Source organism: Coregonus clupeaformis, chromosome 30, assembly GCF_020615455.1.
Source record: "Coregonus clupeaformis isolate EN_2021a chromosome 30, ASM2061545v1, whole genome shotgun sequence".
Lineage (NCBI taxonomy): Eukaryota > Metazoa > Chordata > Actinopteri > Salmoniformes > Salmonidae > Coregonus > Coregonus clupeaformis.
Genome location: NC_059221.1, coordinates 29864972 through 29886295, shown reverse-complemented (window position 1 = coordinate 29886295; position 21324 = coordinate 29864972). Strand labels below are relative to the sequence as shown.

General features: G+C 43.0%; 1 protein-coding gene across 4 annotated transcripts in view; it reads left to right on the top strand.

Moving 5' to 3' along the window:
• Window positions 1-21324, top strand: part of LOC121545591 (vitamin D3 receptor A-like) — a 91291-nt gene that overhangs the window by 45770 nt on the left and 24197 nt on the right. For all 4 annotated transcript variants that reach the window (XM_041856253.1, XM_041856251.1, XM_041856254.1 and 1 more), the window contains 2 exons: window positions 14261-14408; window positions 18400-18530. In XM_041856253.1, the coding sequence (XP_041712187.1) occupies window positions 14263-14408; window positions 18400-18530 (277 nt within the window). In that variant the 5' untranslated portion in view covers window positions 14261-14262. The remainder of the gene's footprint in view (window positions 1-14260; window positions 14409-18399; window positions 18531-21324) is intronic.

The following is a 21324-nucleotide window of genomic DNA, read 5'->3' as shown; positions in this document are numbered from 1 at the left end:
TGTGCTGTACAGACAATGTGACGTTGGGGAGTTTCCCAACATTTTATGTTGCTACCGGTATGTTTATAGAGACTCATAACCTGATTGTATCTTTTGAAGGGCTCATCCTCTGCCCTGTCTCGTCTTGAGATGAAGTGCACCCCTCTACACTTTCCATCACCTGTTTTGTTTTTCTAGTACACTACTGTAATAAAATGTAAACCTTCCTTTCGAGTGAATGTCAAGTACCTACTCTTGTTTTAAAGGCTTGTCTCTTAACTTTTGCTGTTTCACTACCTAGCCTTCCTTTGCCCATGGCCATTTATTTTGATGAATGGAATTACGTCAGAGTTTTATGAGCACATTTGTACGGTCTCCCTATGTTATGAGCACATTTGTAGACCAAGTCTCCTATGTTGGGGTAAAAGTGGGCCTCTCTATTTTCTCCATGCCAGTTCTGGAGTTTGCCCTGCTGACTCCATGAATATGTTAAACATTAGCTACCACCACTCACCTCTCTGGCTTCACTACCAAACAGGTATAGCGGGAGACATTACTTCAGCTGAGGGGAAAGAATGAGAGAGGGAGAGGGTGAACTAGAGGGGGAGAGAGAGAGAGAATAAGAAAGCCACTAAAAAGGTAACGAGGACTAGGGAGAGAGGAGAAGACAGGGTGATTTTCTGTCTGACCTTAGGGTATTTTGTCTGGAGCCTGTCTGTATTTTCTAATTCAGAGGAAATGGATCAACAGTCTCTGAGACGCTCTGGTCAGTGCTGCTGTGTGTTACCCAGTTTGACATTCTGACTGGCTTATCAATAATATGTTTATAGTATACTGAACAAAAATATAAACACAACATGCAACAATTTCAAAGATTTTACTGAGTTACAGTTCATATAAGGAAATCAATCAATTGAAATGAATTCATTAGGCCCTAATCCCATGGATTTCACATGACTGGGAATACACATACACTACCGGTCAAATGTTTTAGAACATCTACTCATTCCAGGGTTTTTCTTTAACTATTTTCTACATTGTAGAATAATAGTGAAGACATCAAAACTATGAAATAACACAAATGGAATCATGTAGTAACCAAAAAAGTTAAACAAATGAAAATATATTTGAGATTTTTCAAAGTAGCCACCCTTTGCCTTGATGACAGCTTTGCACACTCTTGTCATTCTCTCAACCAGCTTCACCTGGAATGCTTTTCCAACAGTCTTGAAGAAGTTCCCACATATTCTGAGCACTTGTTGGCTGCTTATCCTTCACTCTGCGGTCCGACTCATCCCAAACCATCTCAATTTGGTTGAGGTCGGGGGATTGTGGAGGCCAGGTCATCTGAAGCAGCACTCCATCCCTCTCCTCCTTGGTAAAATAGCCCTTACACAGCCTGGAGGTGTGTTTGGTCATTGTCCTGTTGAAAAACAAATGACAGTCCCACTAAGCCCAAACCAGATGGGATGGCGTATCACTGCAGAATGCTGTGGTAGCCATGCTGGTTAAGTGTGCCTTGAATTCTAAATAAACAACAGCAAAGCACCCCCACACCATAACACCTCCTCCATGCTTTACGGTGGGAAATACACATGCAGAGATCATCCGTTCACCCACACCGCGTCTCACATAGACACGGGGGTTGAAACCCAAAATCTCAAATTTGGACTCCAGACCAAAGGACAGATTTCCACCGGTCTAATGTCCATTGCTCGTGTTTCTTGGCCCAAGCAAGTCTCTTCTTCTTATTGGTGTCCTTTAGTAGTGGTTTCTTTGCAGCAATTCGACCAGGAAGGCCTGATTTCACACAGTCTCCTCTGAACAGTTGATGTTGAGATGTGTCTGTTATTTGAACTCTGTGAAGCATTTATTTGGGCTGCAATTTCTGAGGCTGGTAACTCTAATGAACTTATCCTCTGCAGCAGAGGTAACTCTGGGTCTTCCATTCCTGTGGCGGTCCTCGTGAGAGCCAGTTTCATCATAGCGCTTGATGGTTTTTGCGACTGCACTTGAAGAAACTTTCTTGAAGTTCTTGAAATGTTCTGTATTGACTGACCTTCATGTCTTAAAGTTTCTCTTTGCTTATTTGAGCTGTTCTTGCCATAATATGGACTTGGTCTTTAACCAAATATGGCTATCTTCTGTACACCCCCCCTACCTTGTCAAAACACAACTGATTGGATCAAACGCATTAAGAAGGAAAGAAATTCCACAAATTAACTTTTAAGAAGGCACACCTCTTAATTGAAATGCATTCCAGGTGACTACTTAATGAAGCTGGTTGAGAGAATGTCAAGAGTGTGCAAAGCTGTCAAGGCAAAGGGTAGCTATTTGAAGAATCTCAAATATAAAATATGTTTTGATTTGTTTAACAGTTTTTTGGTTACTACATGATTCCATATGTGTTATTTCATGGTTTTGATGTCTTCACTATTATTCTACAATGTAGAAAATAGTAAAAATTAAGAAAAACCCTTGAATGAGTAGGTGTTCTAAAACTTTTGACCGGTAGTGTATGTATCTGTTGGTCACAGATACCTTAACAAAAAAAGGTAGGGGCATGGATCAGAAAACCAGTCAATATCTGGTGTGACCACCATTTGCCTCATGCAGTGCGACACATCTCCTTCGTATAGAGTTGATCAGACAGTTGATTGTGGCCTGTGGAATGTTGTCCCACTCCTCTTCAATGGCTTTGCGAAGTTGCTGGATATTGGCGGGAACTGGAACACCCTGTCGAACACGTCGATCCAGAGCATCCCAAACGTGCTCAATGGGTGACATGTCTGTTGAGTATGTAGGCCATGGAAGAACTAGGACATTGTCAGCTTCCAGTAATTGTGTACAGATCCTTGCGACATGGGGCCGTGCATTATCATGCTGAAACTTGAGGTGATGACGGCAGATGAATGGCACAACAATGGGCCTCAGGATCTCGTCACGATATCTGTGTATTCAAATTGCCATTGATAAAATGCAATTGTGGGTTTGTTGTCCGTGGCTTATGCCTGCCCATACCATAACCCCACCGCCACCATGGGGCACTCTGTTCACAATGTTGATGTAAGCAAACCGCTCGCCCAGACGACACCATACAAGTGGTCTGCGGTTGTGAGGCCGGTTGGACGTACTGCCAAATTCTCTAAAACGACTGTGTAGGTGGCTTATGGTAGAGAATTATCTGGCAACAGCTTTGGTGAACATTCCTGCAGTCAGCATGCCAATCGCACACTCCCTCAACTTGAGACATCTGTGGCATTGTGTGACAAAACTGTACATTTTAGAGTGGCCTTTTAATGTCCCCAGCACAATGTGTACCTTTGTATTGATCAGTAACAGGGATGTAAACAAATTTGTGCGCAAAACTTGACAGAAATAAGCTTTTTGTGTATGGAACATTTCTGGTATTTTATTTCAGCTCATGAAACATGGGACCAACACTTTACATGTTGAGTTTTATATTTTTGTTCAGTGTAGTTTTAGGATTTCTTGTGGTGTCTGCCTAATAGTGCTGTACCTTTTTTATTTTGGGAGATGAACACTTAATCTTTTGAGCACTTTCTTTGGGAGTTTATCTTGTGTTTGTGCATTGGGCTGTTAAACGAGCCTGTGTTTGATGCCCGGCCAATGAATGTGTGAACACAAGCTGTCGTCCAAAAAAGACCACACGGTGAGCACTGATTGCTCATTGATAGCTCCACTCTGTGAATGCTTAGTGAGCCCTTCCAGTGCTTGAATGTAAGTGCCTAGCTTCTTGGGTTTTAATGGGCATGTTAAATGTGACTCTTAAAGGAAAAGTGATGGTGGCCAAAGTAAAATCTAGCGTAGTCTTATCATAGCTGGACTTTGCTGCCCCACATTAGCTGTCAGTGTGTCAGTTCAGTATATTTGTTCATGGACTGCGGCTGTCTGCTGGGTGTTTCATTGATGTTTGGTTCTACACTGCAATTCCGTAATTGACAGAATTCCATGGATCTTTGCTGGATCTCCACTCAGCAGATGAGTTGACTCACTGGGGTTGAAATCTGACGTGAAGAGACCCCACATGACCTTCCAGTTTAGGGGGCATTGTTGTTCCCCACAGGAGGATCACTTTACTACGGCATAGGCCTATTTGGGTATTTTGGCAAATCCATGTCAGGTGTTTTATGTAACATACAGTTCTGCACTACAGTATACGATCCTATTTAAAAACCTAAGCCGGGGGGGGGGCTTGACATCATGGGAAAATCAAAAGAAATCAGCCAAGACCTCAGAAAAAAATGTGTAGACCTCCACAAGTCTGGTTCATCCTTGGGAGCAATTTCCAAATGCCTGAAGGTACCACGTTCATCTGTACAAACAATAGTACGCAAGTATAAACACCATGGGACCACACAGCCGTCATACCGCTCAGAAAGGAGACACGTTCTGTCTCCTAGAGATGAACGTACTTTGGTTCAAATCAATCCCAGAACAACAGCAAAGGACCTTGTGAAGATGCTGTAGGAAACAGGTATCTATATCCACAGTAAAACAAGTCCTATATCGACATAACCTGAAAGGCCGCTCAGCAAGGATTATTATTCGGACATTTCTCATTCTTAAAATAAAGTGGTGATCCTAACTGACCTAAGACAGGGAATTTTTACTAGGATTAAATGTCAGGAATTGTGAAAAACAGAGTTTAAATGTAGTTGGCTAAGGTTTACGTAAACTTCCGACTTCAACTGTATATATAATATACAGTAGAATTCAGATTTACAGCCCACCGTGGTTGAAAGAGGGAGGGATGTGGACAGTCGGCATAGTTAAGCACAGCACTGCTATGCAAGTTTACTCTCCTTGTTATTCATCCCTGCGAAGGCCTCACCGAAGGGATTTGTGCGCCCCCCCCCCAAGCTGCTTTTCTCTCTCTTCCTTCTCACATTTGTCAGCCTGCCAACAACATGGGCGGCCTATTCATTTCCAGCCAATGGTGAAAACAAGGTCCAGAGTTCAGAGTGGCTGCAGTAGTGTGGATCTGGGACAAGGGCTTTTTTTCCCAGAGATAATGTAGATGTATTTTATTTATTATTATTAATTTTTTTGCTTTGATGAGCAAGAGAATAATATTAGTTATCCAGTTTTGGATGCCCATATCAGGGTTGCTTAGGGAAGCCTGTTGATTTCATTAGCATATCTGTTTGTAAAGCTGGGCATGTGTTGAACCCTGCCCACTGTGCCCATGGCGCCCATGGCTAAACAACCATATCTCTGCTGCAGAAGTACCCAGGATTGATGACATGGCCTGTATTCTAGGGCTGCACGATTAATCACATTCGGATCGAAATTGCGATATTGATATGTGCAATATCCATATCACGAGGCTGCGATTTTTCTCTTTTATTTGACACTCCGTTAAAGCTGCAATATGTAACTTTTTGGGCGACCTGATCAAATTCACGTAGAAACGTTTGTAATAGATATGTCATTCTCATTGAAAGCAAGTCTAAGAAGCGGTAGATCTGTTCTAAGTGCGCTATTTCTATGCTTCCCGTTCTTAAGTTTAGTTTTTGCATATTTTACTTTCGGTTTTGTACACCAGCTTCAATCAGTTGAAAATACAATATTTTTGGTTATGGGAAAGATACACTACCGGTCAAAAGTTTTAGAACACCTACTCATTCAAGGGTTTTTCTTTATTTTAAGTCATAAACTATGAAATAACACATATGGAATCATGTAGTAACCAAATAAGTGTTAAACAAATCAAAATATATTTTATATTTGAGATTCTTCTAATAGCCACCCTTTGCCTTGATGACAGCTTTGCACACTCTTGGCATTCCCTCAACCAGCTTCATGAGGTATTCACCTGGAATGCATTTCAATTAACAGGTGTGCCTTCTTAAAAGTTAATTTGTGGAATGTCTTTCCTTAATGCGTTTGAGCCAATCATTTGTGTTGTGACAAGGTAGGGGGGGTATACAGAAGATAGCCCTATTTGGTTAAAGACCAAGTCCATATTATGGCAAGAACAGCTCAAATAAGCAAAGAGAAACGACAGTCCATCATTACTTTAAAACATGAAGGTCAGTCAATCCGGAACACTTCAAGAACTTTGAAAGTTTCTTCAAGTGCAGTCGCAAAAACCATCAAAGGCTATGATGAAACTGGCTCTCATGAGGACCGCCACAGGAATGGAAGACCCAGAGTTACCTCTGCTGCAGAGGATAAGTTCATTAGAGTTACCAGCCTCAGAAATTGCAGCCCAAATAAATGCTTCACAGAGTTCAAATAACAGACGCATCTCAACATCAACTGTTCAGAGGAGACTGTGTGAAATCAGGCCTTCCTGGTCGAATTGCTGCAAAGAAACCACTACTAAAGGACACCAATAAGAAGAAGAGACTTGCTTGGGCCAAGAAACACGAGCAATGGACATTAGACCGGTGGAAATGTGTCCTTTGGTCTGGAGTCCAAATTGGAGATTTTTGGTTCCAACCGCTGTGTCTTTGTGAGATGCGGTGTGGGTGAACGGATGATCTCTGCATGTGTATTTCCCACCATAAAGCATGGAGGAGGAGGTGTTATGGTGTGGGGGTGCTTTGCTGGTGACACTGTCTGGGATTTGTTTAGAATTCAAGGCACACTTAACCAGCATGGCTGCATCAGATGACCTGGCCTCCACAATCCCCCGACCTCAACCAAATTGAGATGGTTTGGGATGAGTCAGACCGCGGAGTGAAGGAAAAGCAGCCAACAAGTGCTCAGCATATGTGGGAACTCCTTCAAGACAGTTGGAAAAGCATTCCAGGTGAAGCTTGTTGAGAGAATGACAAGAGTGTGCAAAGCTGTCATCAAGGCTATTTGAAAAATCTCAAATATATTTTATTTGTTTAAATCTTTTTTGGTTAATACTTAATTCCATATGTGTTATTTCATAGCCTTGATTTCTTCACTATTATTCTACACTGTAGAAAATAGTAAAAATAAAGAAAAACCCTTGAATGAGTAGGTGTTCTAAAACCTTTGACTGGTAGAGTATATCACAGCGGTTTAGATGGTACAATGATTCTATACACTATACCTGCTTGTTTTGTCTCACAAACTGAAATTAAGCGAACTATTACAATTTTAGCAACCAGGAAATGGCGGAGCGATTTCTGCATAGTGCATCTTTTAATACAACAAAAACTAGACTATGGTACCTCCTCCAATGAGATGCGCAACTAGACTCTGTTCATTCACTCTCTACATGCACAGAGGATGCTGACCAATCACAAGCGGGCTCTCTCACTCTGCATAGCACACGCATGCTGGCCAATCACAAGCGTCCCTGCTTAGAACGCGCAGTTAGGTGCTGGTGAGGAGAGAAAGGGCGTGTGTCGTGACGGAAACATGAGTGCTGCTAGTGCTAATTAGAACGTTGATTTGGTGCCAAAGAAGGGCGAATCTTCAGTGGAATGGCAGTATTTCAGCTACAAGCCGATGTCAGCCAAATGCAAGTGTTGTGCAACACGACAAATGTATTTAATCATTTGAAGAATAACCATGCCCTACTTTATGACGATTGCATGGTTTAAAAAAAGTGGCTGACAGCAGCAAAGCCCCTCGGCCACAACCAGCTACCTATGTTAAACAGGCATTGATTGCCGATGCGTTTTCAAGTGTAAGAAAAGGGATCAGAAAAAAATATTTTGGCCGCGCTACAGACTGCAATATCGGCGGTCCCCTAATACAGGACTAGTAAGGTCCCCTAATACAGGACTAGTAAGGTCCCCTAATACAGGACTAGTAAGGTCCCCTAATACAGGACTAGTAAAGGTCTAGTGCACTACTTTAGTGGAATAAAAATTCAGGGGGTGCTACAGCACCCTCAGCACCCCTACTTCCTGTGACTATGCAAGTCGCCATCCCAACACTATAAAACAATTAAGGGAGAAGTTGAAACGTTGCGTTGAATGACTGGACCAGACTCCAATGTTTTGGACACAGGCTGCACCTTGCAATCAGTAGGCTACGTATTACATGTTTTTAAGGCACTTTGACTTTTAATTTCAATTATAATAGTGATTGAGCCTACTTATAATTACACAATCATAAGCTTTCTAATCCATCTGCAGCCTATGGCTGCCTGAATAAATAATTAACTTAGGTTATTTAAGAACTCATAATGGTAAAATAGGAAATAGGAATTAATGTTATTAATTCATTAATGAGTAAGTGCTGCGCTTATAGCACACTGTATTTTGATGATAATGTTAAATGTATGTTTGTTAATATGTAGGCGTAATAATCCTATCTTATCATGTAATATGATATAATATTTGATATAATATTTGTTTCATTTGGTTTTGTGTTCAGTTAGCACAATATGTATTAATTCATATGATCTCATTTTAGAAGTGATATTCTCTACTTTTAACCATGTCTGATGGAATTACTATGCGTTTGAAAATCGCAATTCATAATCGCAATTGCAATACCTGGCCAAAGAAATTGCTATTAGATATTTTGTCCAAATCGTGCAGCCCTACCGTATGCCACCATGTGTTTTTTACCTGACGTGTCACGTGTGTGCATCTCAGCCTGTCTTACCCTCACCTGCTCCTCGCCTGCTCTTAGTTCAGTAAGAATAGGAAGCTGCCCACCTGCTTTTCTTGGCCCTTCAGCTCACTTCCGCCCCTATGATTGTTGCTTCGATAACATGCAAAACAAGCAAGGAGGCACAAAATGGTGCATTGACCTGATCTTTTTTTGAGAGTGTAACTAGAGAGCGGTTTCACCGACCAATCGGAGCAATGCGTCCATGGGGTGCGCTTTAGCTGCGTTAGCCAATCCAACAATGTGTGCATCTTTCGAAAGTCCTGGGAAAGGCTTTGGACCCGCTGTTGGATTTAGTCAGTGACTGTTTACAGGACCCAGCAGCCTATTTAGTTGGTGTGGAGCAGCAACCGTTGAGACTGAGTCATAGGTTTCGGGTGCAAAATAGGTGGAATTTATTTTACAGTGCAGGTGATGAAGACTGGCTCCAGAGTTGAGTATTGAAAAAATTTACAGACGAAAATACACTGCTCAAAAAAATAAAGGGAACACTACAATAACACATCCTAGATCTGAATGAATGAAATAATCTTATTAAATACTTTTTTCTTTACATAGTTGAATGTGCTGACAACAAAATCACACAAAAATTATCAATAGAAATCAAATTTATCAACCCATGGAGGTCTGGATTTGGAGTCACTCTCAAAATTAAAGTGGAAAACCACACTACAGGCTGATCCAACTTTGATGTAATGTCCTTAAAACAAGTCAAAATGAGGCTCAGTAGTGTGTGTGGCCTCCACGTGCCTGTATGACCTCCCTACAACGCCTGGGCATGCTCCTGATGAGGTGGCGGATGGTCTCCTGAGGGATCTCCTCCCAGACCTGGACTAAAGCATCCGCCAACTCCTGGACAGTCTGTGGTGCAACATGGCGTTGGTGGATGGAGCGAGACATAATGTCCCAGATGAGCTCAATTGGATTCAGGTCTGGGGAACGGGCGGGCCAGTCCATAGCATCAATGCCTTCCTCTTGCAGGAACTGCTGACGCACTCCAGCCACATGAGGTCTAGCATTGTCTTGCATTAGGAGGAACCCAGGGCCAACCGCACCAGCATATGGTCTCGGTACCTAATGGCAGTCAGGCTACCTCTGGCGAGCACATGGAGGGCTGTGCGGCCCCCCCAAAGAAATGCCACCCCACACCATGACTGACCCACCGCCAAACCGGTCATGCTGGAGGATGTTGCAGGCAGCAGAACGTTCTCCACGGCGTCTCCAGACTCTGTCACGTCTGTCACATGTGCTCAGTGTGAACCTGCTTTCATCTGTGAAGAGCACAGGGCGCCAGTGGCGAATTTGCCAATCTTGGTGTTCTCTGGCAAATGCCAAACGCCCTGCACGGTGTTGGGCTGTAAGCACAACCCCCACCTGTGGACGTCGGGCCCTCATACTACCCTCATGGAGTCTGTTTCTGACCGTTTGAGCAGACACATGCACATTTGTGGCCTGCTGGAGGTCATTTTGCAGGGCTCTGGCAGTGCTCCTCCTGCTCCTCCTTGCACAAAGGCGGAGGTAGCGGTCCTGCTGCTGGGTTGTTGCCCTTCTACGGCCTCCTCCACGTCTCCTGATGTACTGGCCTGTCTCCTGGTAGCGCCTCCATGCTCTGGACACTACGCTGACAGACACACAAACCTTCTTGCCACAGCTCTCATTGATGTGCCATCCTGGATGAGCTGCACTACCTGAGCCACTTGTGTGGGTTGTAGACTCTGTCTCATGCTACCACTAGAGTGAAAGCACCACCAGCATTCAAAAGGGGGCGGCAGGTAGGTTAGTGGTTAAGAGCGTTGTGCCAGTAACCGAAAGGTCGCTGGTTCTAATCCCCGAGCCGACTAGGTGAAAAATCTGTCGATGTGCCCTTGAGCAAGGCACTTAACCCTAATTGCTCCTGTAAGTTGCTCTGGATAAGAGCGTCTGCTAAATGACTAAAAAATGTAAATGTAAAAAAGTGACCAAAACATCAGCCAGGAAGCATAGGAACTGAGAAGTGTTCTGTGGTCACCACCTGCAGAACCACTTCTTTATTGTGGGTGTCTTGCTAATTGCCTATAATTTCAACCTGTTGTCTATTCCATTTGCACAACAGCATGTGAAATTTATTGTCAATCAGTGTTGCTTCCTAAGTGGACAGTTTGATTTCACAGAAGTGTGATTGACTTGGAGTTACATTGTGTTGTTTAAGTGTTCCCTTTATTTTTTTGAGCAGTGTATATAACTCGGAAAAACAATAAACTTACTTGGCCTATAGCAAGATCACCTTGACACAAAGAATAAGGCAAAACGCCTCAATGGCAGAGCTATAGTAACAGCATGTTACCTGACAAGCAGCTCTCCCTGAATGGGGAGACCGAGGATCCTATAAGGACTTGCCCCAACCTGGCAGAAACCATTCACACTGTTTTAACAGGCACATTCTCATTGACAGTGATGACACACTTGAATGGTGAAGTGATTGCGCAATTGAAACACATTAAAGGTGCAGTCAATTCTGTTTTTCCAGTGTTTTGTATCATATTGTACAGCTGATGAAACTAAAACAGTGTTGAAAATACAATCTACACAGGACCTAATAAGCCTGTTTGCATGGGTGGGAGTTTCTGCTTGCCTTGTGACATCACCAGGTGGTAAATTGGTTTATAGACCAATAACAAAGACTTCCAAACCTCTCTGCCAATAACAGCTAGTTTTAAGTTTTCCCCTACCCATTCAGACCACTCCCAGACAGTCATAGCCAAATTCTTATTTAATTGTTACCAATAAATTATTTGATATTGATATAAAAATGGCTACGTTGGCCATTTAATGCAAACAAAGACATAATTTGCATACAAATGTGGCTAATGTTTTAGATCAACAATGTCAACACGGGGATAAACCAATTACATTAAGGCGTGTAACCTGTGTCTAAAGTCGTGGAATTGTTCGCTCTCATCCAGGGCAGCAGAGGGTTGGGCCAGTAGCCGAAAGGTTGCTGGTTTGTATCCCCGAGCTGACTAGATGAACACAATGTCTGTGCCCTTGAACAAGGCACTTAACCCTAACTGCTCCTGTAAGTCGAATACGAAGGCTAAACATTTTCTAAATAAATTATATGATTACCAGACTCTGGCGTTTGTGTTCTTTACATGATACAAAGCATAAGGTTAGAAGGGGTTAGCGATTTCAATCTAGCAAGCAAATGTTTGGACCAAACAATCAGACCTTTAGTGTGGAAAGAAATGGAGGGAAATGTCCCGACGTAGCGATGGCTCACAGGCACATCATCAGTGACTTAATGCGGCTCACATTGCCCCCTCTCCTACGGCTCCCCCATCTTAATGGTTTCTGGGTTGTTTGCTCTGTGTGAGTGTCCGGTTAGATAACGTAAGCACTTTCTTCCCTTTCGTTTGATGTCCGGTAGCTGTACTGTACTGTGGAGGCTACTGTTGGTTGATTGATGTTTCTCAGGTCTGGAGGGACAGACAATGGGAAGAACCTGTACTTTCAGTGTAGTGACTGGTGACAAAACGAATCATTCTGATTATTAAGTAAGCATTTCACTGTAATGTCTGCACCTGTTGTATTCGGCGCATGTGACCAATACAATTTGATTTGATTTGATTAGCCGAATAGTTATGCCTGAGACTCTGAGTAGCAAGGTCTATTGCACAGCAACATGCAACCAGCCTTTCTTTTCATTGTCCTCTGAGTGAGGCTCCAGGCAGGCGGTCTTTTACTGTCATGTGTCTGTGGTGGAACATCAGATTTGTGATGGCAAGAACTCACAAAGACAAGACGGTCACAGCACTTTAGTATAGGGGGTATGTCTGACACGAGACAAGAGGTCATGGATGCAGTCAAGGCAAGGGTGGCGGATCCTTGTTTCGCACAGTCTCCTGACCTGGGTAGATCATATGAAACTACTGTAGCTTAATATTGTAGCTTTAGTGCACTTGTTCCATTTGTTTACATAGGAGCTCCCATCCAGTGAAACTTGCATAGCATGCATTGTTATTTCACATGTATAGATACAGCTGGCTATTTACTGGGTCTTGTTAGCATCTGCTCAAGGCCTAAATGGTATTGACCTGACTGAGATTTGTGTTCAATGCTCTATTCATTACACAACATTGTTGGCTGGTGGATCATGTTTAGAAAGAAAGTGATTATCCCCATGTTGTGGAGAGTTTAAAGATAGATTTGTTTTATGGGACAACTGCCACTATCCTTGTCAAAATTGCAATTAGACCAAGCTACAAGTCAAACAAACAAAAATACAACAGAGGAATGTTAGTCCTAGTTTCCATTTAGGTCTCTGCGATTGGGGTGTGATGGTGATCAGGAGCCCGTGTTTCAGTGGTTGCAACAATTACGTGAGACTGGCAATGCGGGACTAGTCTAGCGTTGGCGCAGCCTGGGCTTTTTATAAGGCACATCTGTCTCTATGCAACTCTTTGCCAGTCAGAGCAACAACCTGATGATTGGAGGGACTCGCCTTGCCTGTTTACATTATGTTTTCAGCTTCTCGCTAAGCGTGCAATCATCACTATTAATGAAAAACAACTTGTTTTCTGTTTTTCTGCTCTTGCCCTGTGGTGAGCCATGGACAAACACACTAAATGCTCCAACCAACCAGTGCCTTTGTCAGCAGAAATGGATAACAGCTGTTCAACTATTCAAATCTTGGCTAAACCTTGTTGGTTTCTCTAGTACAATGATGAATAATGTAATGGCCTGTGGTAGGACTGATTTTGATTAGGCTGTAGTGTGTAGCCCATGTCTATTAATCAACACCCCGCGTCGGTATTATTGAATCCCCATATATATGCATGCACACACACACACACACACACTGCCGGTGAAAAGTTTTAGAACACCTACTCATTCAAGGGTTATTCTTTATTTTTGCTATTGCCAAGAGTGTGCAAAGCTGTCATCAAGGCATAGGGTGGCTATTTGAAGAATCTCAAATATAAAATATATTTTGATTTGTTTAAAAGTTTTTTTGGTTACTACATGATTCCATATGTGTTATTTCATGTTTTCTCTGTATTTGGGGGTTATTGGGGTCTGGCATTTCTGTTGCTCTGACGGGAATAAGAGTCAGTACCAATCAGGGTGAATAGATTCATCCCACGTTCCTTGTCCCTGGTTGACCTGACATGACCTGTTCCCTGCTGCATCTAACTGACAATCAAAATATGGTACAAAGAATTCCAGAACTGATCTTTCTGGTTCTGTGTAGGTGAAAGGCAGGCAATGCTTTATATGGCATTTCTGCATGTAAATAGCTAATTCTCATTTTTGGGCAAACTGCCTTTCAGAACTTAATTTCAGTACCTGCTACTAGGATATCATTTATTCTGCTCTGGTCTGTCCAGACAATGGCAGAGGATATTTGGCTGTCAAAGGAAATGAGAGGCAGAGTTAGATTGAAAAGGCATTAGGCGTGTTACCTCTGGTGTGCATTACTTGACTGTTGTTTTTTTCATTGACAGGGACAGATGGTGTGTTCGTGTTGACTCATTACAGAGCCAATAACAGGCAGAATCATGGGGGTGTTCTTCTTGTCTTATGGCTTATGCTAATTTCCCCAACACCTGCCCCTATAAAATGAGATGCAACAAATGAAACCTGTCTGATACACCCTCGTTCACACATGGGAAGGACAAAGACTGCGCCAGACCACTGTTTACCAACCACTCTCTCTCCTCTCTCGTTGCAGTGATGGAGCCCATGGCTGTGAGCACCTCAGTGGTGGGGCCGGATGAGTTCGACCGCAACATGCCGCGCATCTGCGGCGTCTGCGGGGACAAGGCCACCGGCTTCCACTTCAACGCCATGACCTGCGAGGGCTGCAAGGGCTTCTTCAGGTGGGTACTGACCAGGACAGGGCATACGACGAATGGTGGAACAGGAAGGGTTGTCCAGGGTTGTGTTCATTAGGCACCAAACAGAAGAAGACGGGAGGGACTACCTGGAATTGTCTAATAAGAAACGCTAATTTTCCATTGCTTTGGCCTAATAAACATGATGTAGTGAAGAAGCCTGTCGGGCTCCAGGGCTTATTAAAAGGGCAATCTGCAGTTCAAACAATGACAAAGCCATCACACCGCCTCTGTTTTGATCATTAGCTGAGTGATGGGGCTGGAGCAATGTAACCACTCTCAAATTTCCATAGACCGAGCTATCGATGCAAGGTCTGACCATCCATGATATCAACATTATAGTTTTAACCATGTTTTGAGGCCATACAGTGTTGGTTTACAATTGCATCGTTTACAAACCCCCCCCAAAAAAAAACAGCTATTTGAACCAAGCTCATGAGGCATTTATAAGTTATATTCTTCAAGAATCAATGGGTTCTTGCATTCGGAAAGTATTCAGACCACTTTTTTCCCTCATCAATCTCCATACAATATCCCATAATGACAAAGCAAAAACAGGTTTTGAGATAAAAAATATATATATATATACAGTGAGGGAAAAAAGTATTTGATCCCCTGCTGATTTTGTACGTTTGCCCACTGACAAAGAAATGATAATAGTCTATAATTTTAATGGTAGGTTTATTTGAACAGTGAGAGACAGAATGACGTATCTCAAAAATGTTATAAATTGATTTGCATTTTAATGAGGGAAATAAGTATTTGACCCCCTCTCAATCAGAAAGATTTCTGGCTCCCAGGTGTCTTTTATACAGGTAACGTGCTGAGATTAGGAGCACACTCTTAAAGGGAGTGCTCCTAATCTCAGCTTGTTACCTGTATAAAAGACACCTGTCCACAGAAGCAATCAATCAATCAGATTCCAAACTCTCCACCATGGCCAAGACCAAAGAGCTCTCCAAGGATGTCAGGGACAAGATTGTAGACCTACAAAAGGCTGGAATGGGCTACAAGACCATCGCCAAGCAGCTTGGTGAGAAGGTGACAACAGTTGGTGCGATTATTCGCAAATGGAAGAAACACAAAATAACTGTCAATCTCCCTCGGCCTGGGGCTCCATGCAAGATCTCACCTCATGGAGTTGCAATGATCATGAGAACGGTGAGGTATCAGCCCAGAACTACACGGGAGGATCTTGTCAATGATCTCAAGGCAGCTGGGACCATAGTCACCAAGAAAACAATTGGTAACACACTACGCCGTGAAGGACTGAAATCCTGCAGCGCCCACAAGGTCCCCCTGCTCAAGAAAGCACATATACAGGCCCGTCTGAAGTTTGCCAATTAACATCTGAATGATTCAGAGGAGAACTGGGTGAAAGTGTTGTGGTCAGATGAGACCAAAATCAAGCTCTTTGGCATCAACTCAACTCGCCGTGTTTGGATGAGGAGGAATGCTGCCTATGACCCCAAGAACACCATCCCCACCGTCAAACATGGAGGTGGAAACATTATGCTTTGGGGGTGTTTTTCTGCTAAGGGGACAGGACAACTTTACCGCATCAAAGGGACGATGGACGGGGCCATGTACCGTCAAATCTTGGGTGAGAACCTCCTTCCCTCAGCCAGGGCATTGAAAATGGGTCGTGGATGGGTATTCCAGCATGACAATGACCCAAAACACACATCCAAGGCAACAAAGGAGTGGCTCAAGAAGAAGCATATTAAGGTCCTGGAGTGGCCTAGCCAGTCTCCAGACCTTAATCCTATAGAAAATCTGTGGAGGGATCTGAAGGTTCGAGTTGCCAAACGTCAGCCTCGAAACCTTAATGACACTGGAGAAGATTTGCAAAGAGGAGTGGGACAAAATCCCTCCTGAGATGTGTGCAAACCTGGTGGCCAACTACAAGAAACGTCTGACCTCTGTGATTGCCAACAAGGGTTTTGCCACCAAGTACTTATTTCCCTCATTAAAATGCAAATCAATTTATAACATTTTTGACATGCGTTTTTCTGGATTTTTTTGTTGTTATTTTGTCTCTCACTGTTCAAATAAACCTACCATTAAAATTATAGACTGATCATGTCTTTGTCAGTGGGCAAACGTACAAAATCAGCAGGGGATCAAATACTTTTTTCCCTCACTGTATAAAAAATAAAATACTTAAATATGACATTTCCGTAAGTATTCAGACCCTTTACTCCGTACTTTGTTGAAGCACCTTTGGCAGCGATTCCAGTCTCAAGTCTTCTTTGGTATGACACTACAAGCTTGGCACACTTGTATTTGGGGAGTTTTTCCCATTCTTCTCTGCAGATCCTCTCAAGCTCTGTCAGTTTGGATGGGGAGCGTTGCTGCACAGCTATTTTCAGGTCTCTCCAGAGATGTTCAATCGGGTTAAATTCCGGGCTCTGGCTGGGCCACTCGAGGACATTCAGAGACTTGACCCGAAGGCACTCCTGCGTTGTCTTAGCTGTGTGCTTAGGGTCATTGTCCTGTTGGAAGGTGAACCTGAGCGCTCTAGAGCAGGTTTTCATCAAGGATCTCTCTGGACTTTGCTTCGTTGATCTTTCCCATGATCCTGACTACTCTCCCAGTCCCTGCCGCTGAAAAACATCCCTACAGCATGATGCCAGCACCACCATGCTTCACCGTAGGGATGGTGCCAGGTTTCCTCCAGACGTGACGCTTGGCATTCAGGCCAAAGAGTTAAATCTTGGTTTCATCAGACCAGAGAATATTGTTTATCATGGTCTGAGAGTCCTTTTAGATGCCTTTTGGTAAACTCCAAGCGGGCTGTCATGTGACTTTTTACTGAGGAGTGGCTTCCGTCTGGCCACTACCATAAAGGCCTGATTGGTGGAGTGCTGCAGAGATGGTTGTCCTTCTGGAAGGTTCTCCCAACTCTGGAGCTCTGTCAGTGACCATTGGGTTCTTGGTCACGTCCCTGACCAAGGCCCTTCTCCCAAGATTGCTCAGTTTGGCCGGGCGGCCAGCTCTAGGAAGAGTCTTGGTGGTTCCAAACTTCTTCCATTTAAGAATGATGGAGGCCTCTGTGTTCTTGGGGACCTTCAATGCTGTATTGTGTGTAGATTGATGAGGAAAAACATTTATGTAACCCATTTTACAATAAGGCTGTAACATAACAAAATGTGGAAAAAGGGAAGGTGTCTGAATACTTTCCGAATGCACTGTATGTGCCTCCATCACCTGTATATCTTACAAGTAAAGTGAAAATAGAGTTTGCCATAAACAAGCTATCGCTGCTGAATTAAAAAGCTGAGCTGTTTCCCTTCGATTCTTTTCCGTCACTATTTTTTTTTTTTTACCATCAAGAACCTCAAGAAAACATCTTAACATCCAAATAACTCTAGGGTTGTAGTTATATCTAAAGGGTTCATAGTGATTTAAGTATTTATACGGCAGGGCAGAAACCACCCCAGTCTAGACTACTTGATGCAGCTTGGGAAAATGTAACCGACATATATGGATTACAGAAAGTGCCTGCAGGAAAGAAGGAGAAAATGCCAGGCTGTGTGTCTTTCTCAGGCATCATGTTCTCATTAAACAAAACTCTTAGTCAGCGGTCCTCTCATGTCTGCCGTTCCTAATTTGTTAGCTATTTGTGAGAAAGGGCAACAGACACCTGTAGAAACCCCAGTGTGTGTGTGAATGTGTGGAAACAAGAGGGACTCTAGTACTCTACTGATCTGTGTGTGTTTATCTATTTCTAAACTGTGTGCGCGCGCCTCAGGTGCTTCCTGTAAATGCTCATGAAATGTTTGTTTTTACTGTAAGAGGGGTAGTGTGGTGTTCTAATTCAGTGTGTTTCTGTGTCTGTGAATGTAATCCAGTTAAGTAATAATCCCATCTGCCTTCCATTTACTGTAAAATAGCAATATTAGCAGCACGGTTTTAATGTATCTTCCTCTTTTAATGTGCTAGTGAGCCAGGTCTGTCTATCTGCCCCTACCAGACGCAGCATGAAGCGTAAGGCCAGTTTCACCTGCCCCTTCAACGGCAGCTGCTCCATCACTAAGGACAACCGCCGCCACTGCCAGGCCTGCCGGCTCAAACGCTGCGTGGACATGGGCATGATGAAGGAGTGTGAGTGCTCAGAGACACTGATTGCTAAATGGTCATAAATACAGTAACTTCAGCCCTTTTTAAGTGCTTGGCTCATGCTGGCTGAAGACTATTTACATCCTGTAGGCCTAAGGTGAAAGAGCAATACAGATGTACAGTAATCTCTCTACTGTACAATATGTTACAACCATCTGTTTTACATAATCATCTTTGCCTGGACATGGTCTTTCATTTTTAGATGTCTGTATTTGTGTTGCATTCAGCCAGAAAAATAGACCAGGGTTGTACTGTATTTTACATTCTTTACCGATTTTATGGGGTTGTTTAAAAAATAATCCAAAAAATGTGCTGGCACTGGTGCAGACAAAGGTCATATAATCCTGCTTTATGAAATACCCTCCAGTTTAACATGCTTGAACACCAACAAGTCAGCAGGGTTATGAAAATAAACAAGCTGTGCATTTTGAGGTGACAGAGAGTGGGGAAGGAGGGGAGAGAGAAATAAAGACCAGTCCAACAATGCTCCGGCTACTGCCGTGTAGCCTAGCCCGCAAACAGTCACAAGCCTAAATGAGCCTCCTGGAAAAGAAAAAAGGATCCAAACAGCTAAAATGGCCTCTGTCTGCACCAGTGCCATAGGGTTATGGGGGGAGTGCTGCCTGGCACTGCATGCCCCAGTCGTGGGTACTCACTCATGTGAAAACAATAACGTGGCATGCACTGAAATATTTCAGACACGGGTGTGGCATGGAATGAGACTTACGATTGGATGAGTGCGGCGACTCTGCAACCAATTGTCGAGCTGGGTTCAGCTTGATGTGGACTCAAGCGGAGGCGGTTATGTAAAGTAGAATGTTGATGTTAATGCCCTTCGAAGTTTGCGTGTTGGTCCTCTTTTTTTTGGAGTGCTACAGTTACAGCATGTGGCTCCTATAGCACTGTACTGTATGTTCGCATGAATAAATCATGTTGAATGCTACACAATGTTTTGCACAGCTGTGTGTGTTAATGGCGGTAATGAGAGTTGAACTTCATAACCTGTGGGTGTTGTCTTAACGCTGTAATTGGTCAATCCAAAGCCTCGCCCCTATAGTTTGTTTGTTTGTTGCTTTTTCAAAGTATTGCCGCCTTGCTGAGGATCCAGCCACGTTGTCCGCAGTTGATAGTGTGTGCCAAGACAACAGAGCAGGCCTGCCCACTCTGCTGCCTGCCAAATCATTGAGGAGTACACAATTAACCACGCTCCCTTATGCTACAGGGTTAACAGGAGAGCAGCCAGAAATAGCGCCTCTGTGCTCATTCTGCAAAGAGGTGAAATTAAATTACCACTATTAAATTACTACTATTAAAATGAAATTACTACAAGACAAAACGGCTCACTCAATCAAGCCTGATGGTCTTGTAAGTTTAAAATCAAAGCTTGCTTTCATATAATGGAAAAGAAAGCTTGAAAAGGTAGTGGAATGGGATGATGTCTTAGTGTGGGTAGTGCGTGAAGAATCCAATACTTTACCTTGAATGCAGTACAAATCACATTATTGTGGGAGCACCTCCTCTATGAGTATGAATTAGGCTGTTTGAGAAGGTTTGAATTCTAAGCAACCTGCCTACACATTGTTTGATGTACAATAGACTAACATAGCTACTGTAGTAGGTCAAAGCTGTGTGCTGGAAAACCTTGGTAGAGCATGGGTGAAGTAGGTATGGTGGTGGTCATGTGAATTTCCATTCCTTTTCAATTTCAGATCAATGCCTACTTCTCACTTAAAACAATTTTTTGTTTCTAATTAACAATAGATGGGGATAGTAGTAGTTATTGATGATATTCTGACGCAGAGTATTACGATACCAAACTACTACATTCAGTAGACAGTCAGGGCAAATCAATTATGATCCTATGAAATATTCTCTGTGGACTTAATCTTTGAATTCCCATTGAGGATCACTCTCCCTCCCTGCATCTTAGTCCTCTGCCATGGCGATCCAGGCACAATACTAATGACTAAATGTGGACATATTTGTGGTAAACAGCGCTGTGCAAGCCATACAGTAGGCACTGTGAAATACTATCTAGACAGCGCAGCAGGCGATTGCTGGCAAATTCTGGGAAATCAACACAGTTGGCTAGCTTGGCTGTGTCGGCGGTCCTTTTGACTATGCCATGCTAGATGGGCTACTGAGTGTCCCATTCTGGCTTGATCTCAGCCCAGTCAACCAGCCAGTAACAGTAAGATGGAGTAAGGCTGGTCCACCTCTAGTTCTGAACTTGTCTCCATCGTGTATAATCCTTAAATATGGCAATAGATTAAATCAAATGTTGGCGACAGCAGCATAGTTCAATATGTAGCTACTAGCTAGCATACAGTGCATTCGGAAAGTGTTCAGACCCCTTCATTTCATTTCATTTAATTTCAGTCATTTAGCAGACGCTCCTATCCAGAGCGACTTACAGGAGCAATTAGGGTTCACTTTTTCCACATTTTGTTATGTTACAGCCTTATTCTAAAATGGATTAAATAACGTTTTCCTCATCAATCTACACACAATACCCCCATAATAACAAAGCATTTAGAAACAAAACATTTAGACATTTTTGCTAATTTATTAAAAATAAAAAACAGAAATACCTTATTTACATAAGTATTCAGACCCTTTGCTATGATACTTGAAATTGAGCCCAGCTGCATCCTGTTTCCATTGATCATCCTTGAGCTGTTTCTACAACTCGATTGGAGTCCACCTGTGGTAAATTCAATTAATTGGACATGATTTGGAAAGGCACACACCTGTCTATATAAGGTCCCACAGTTGACAG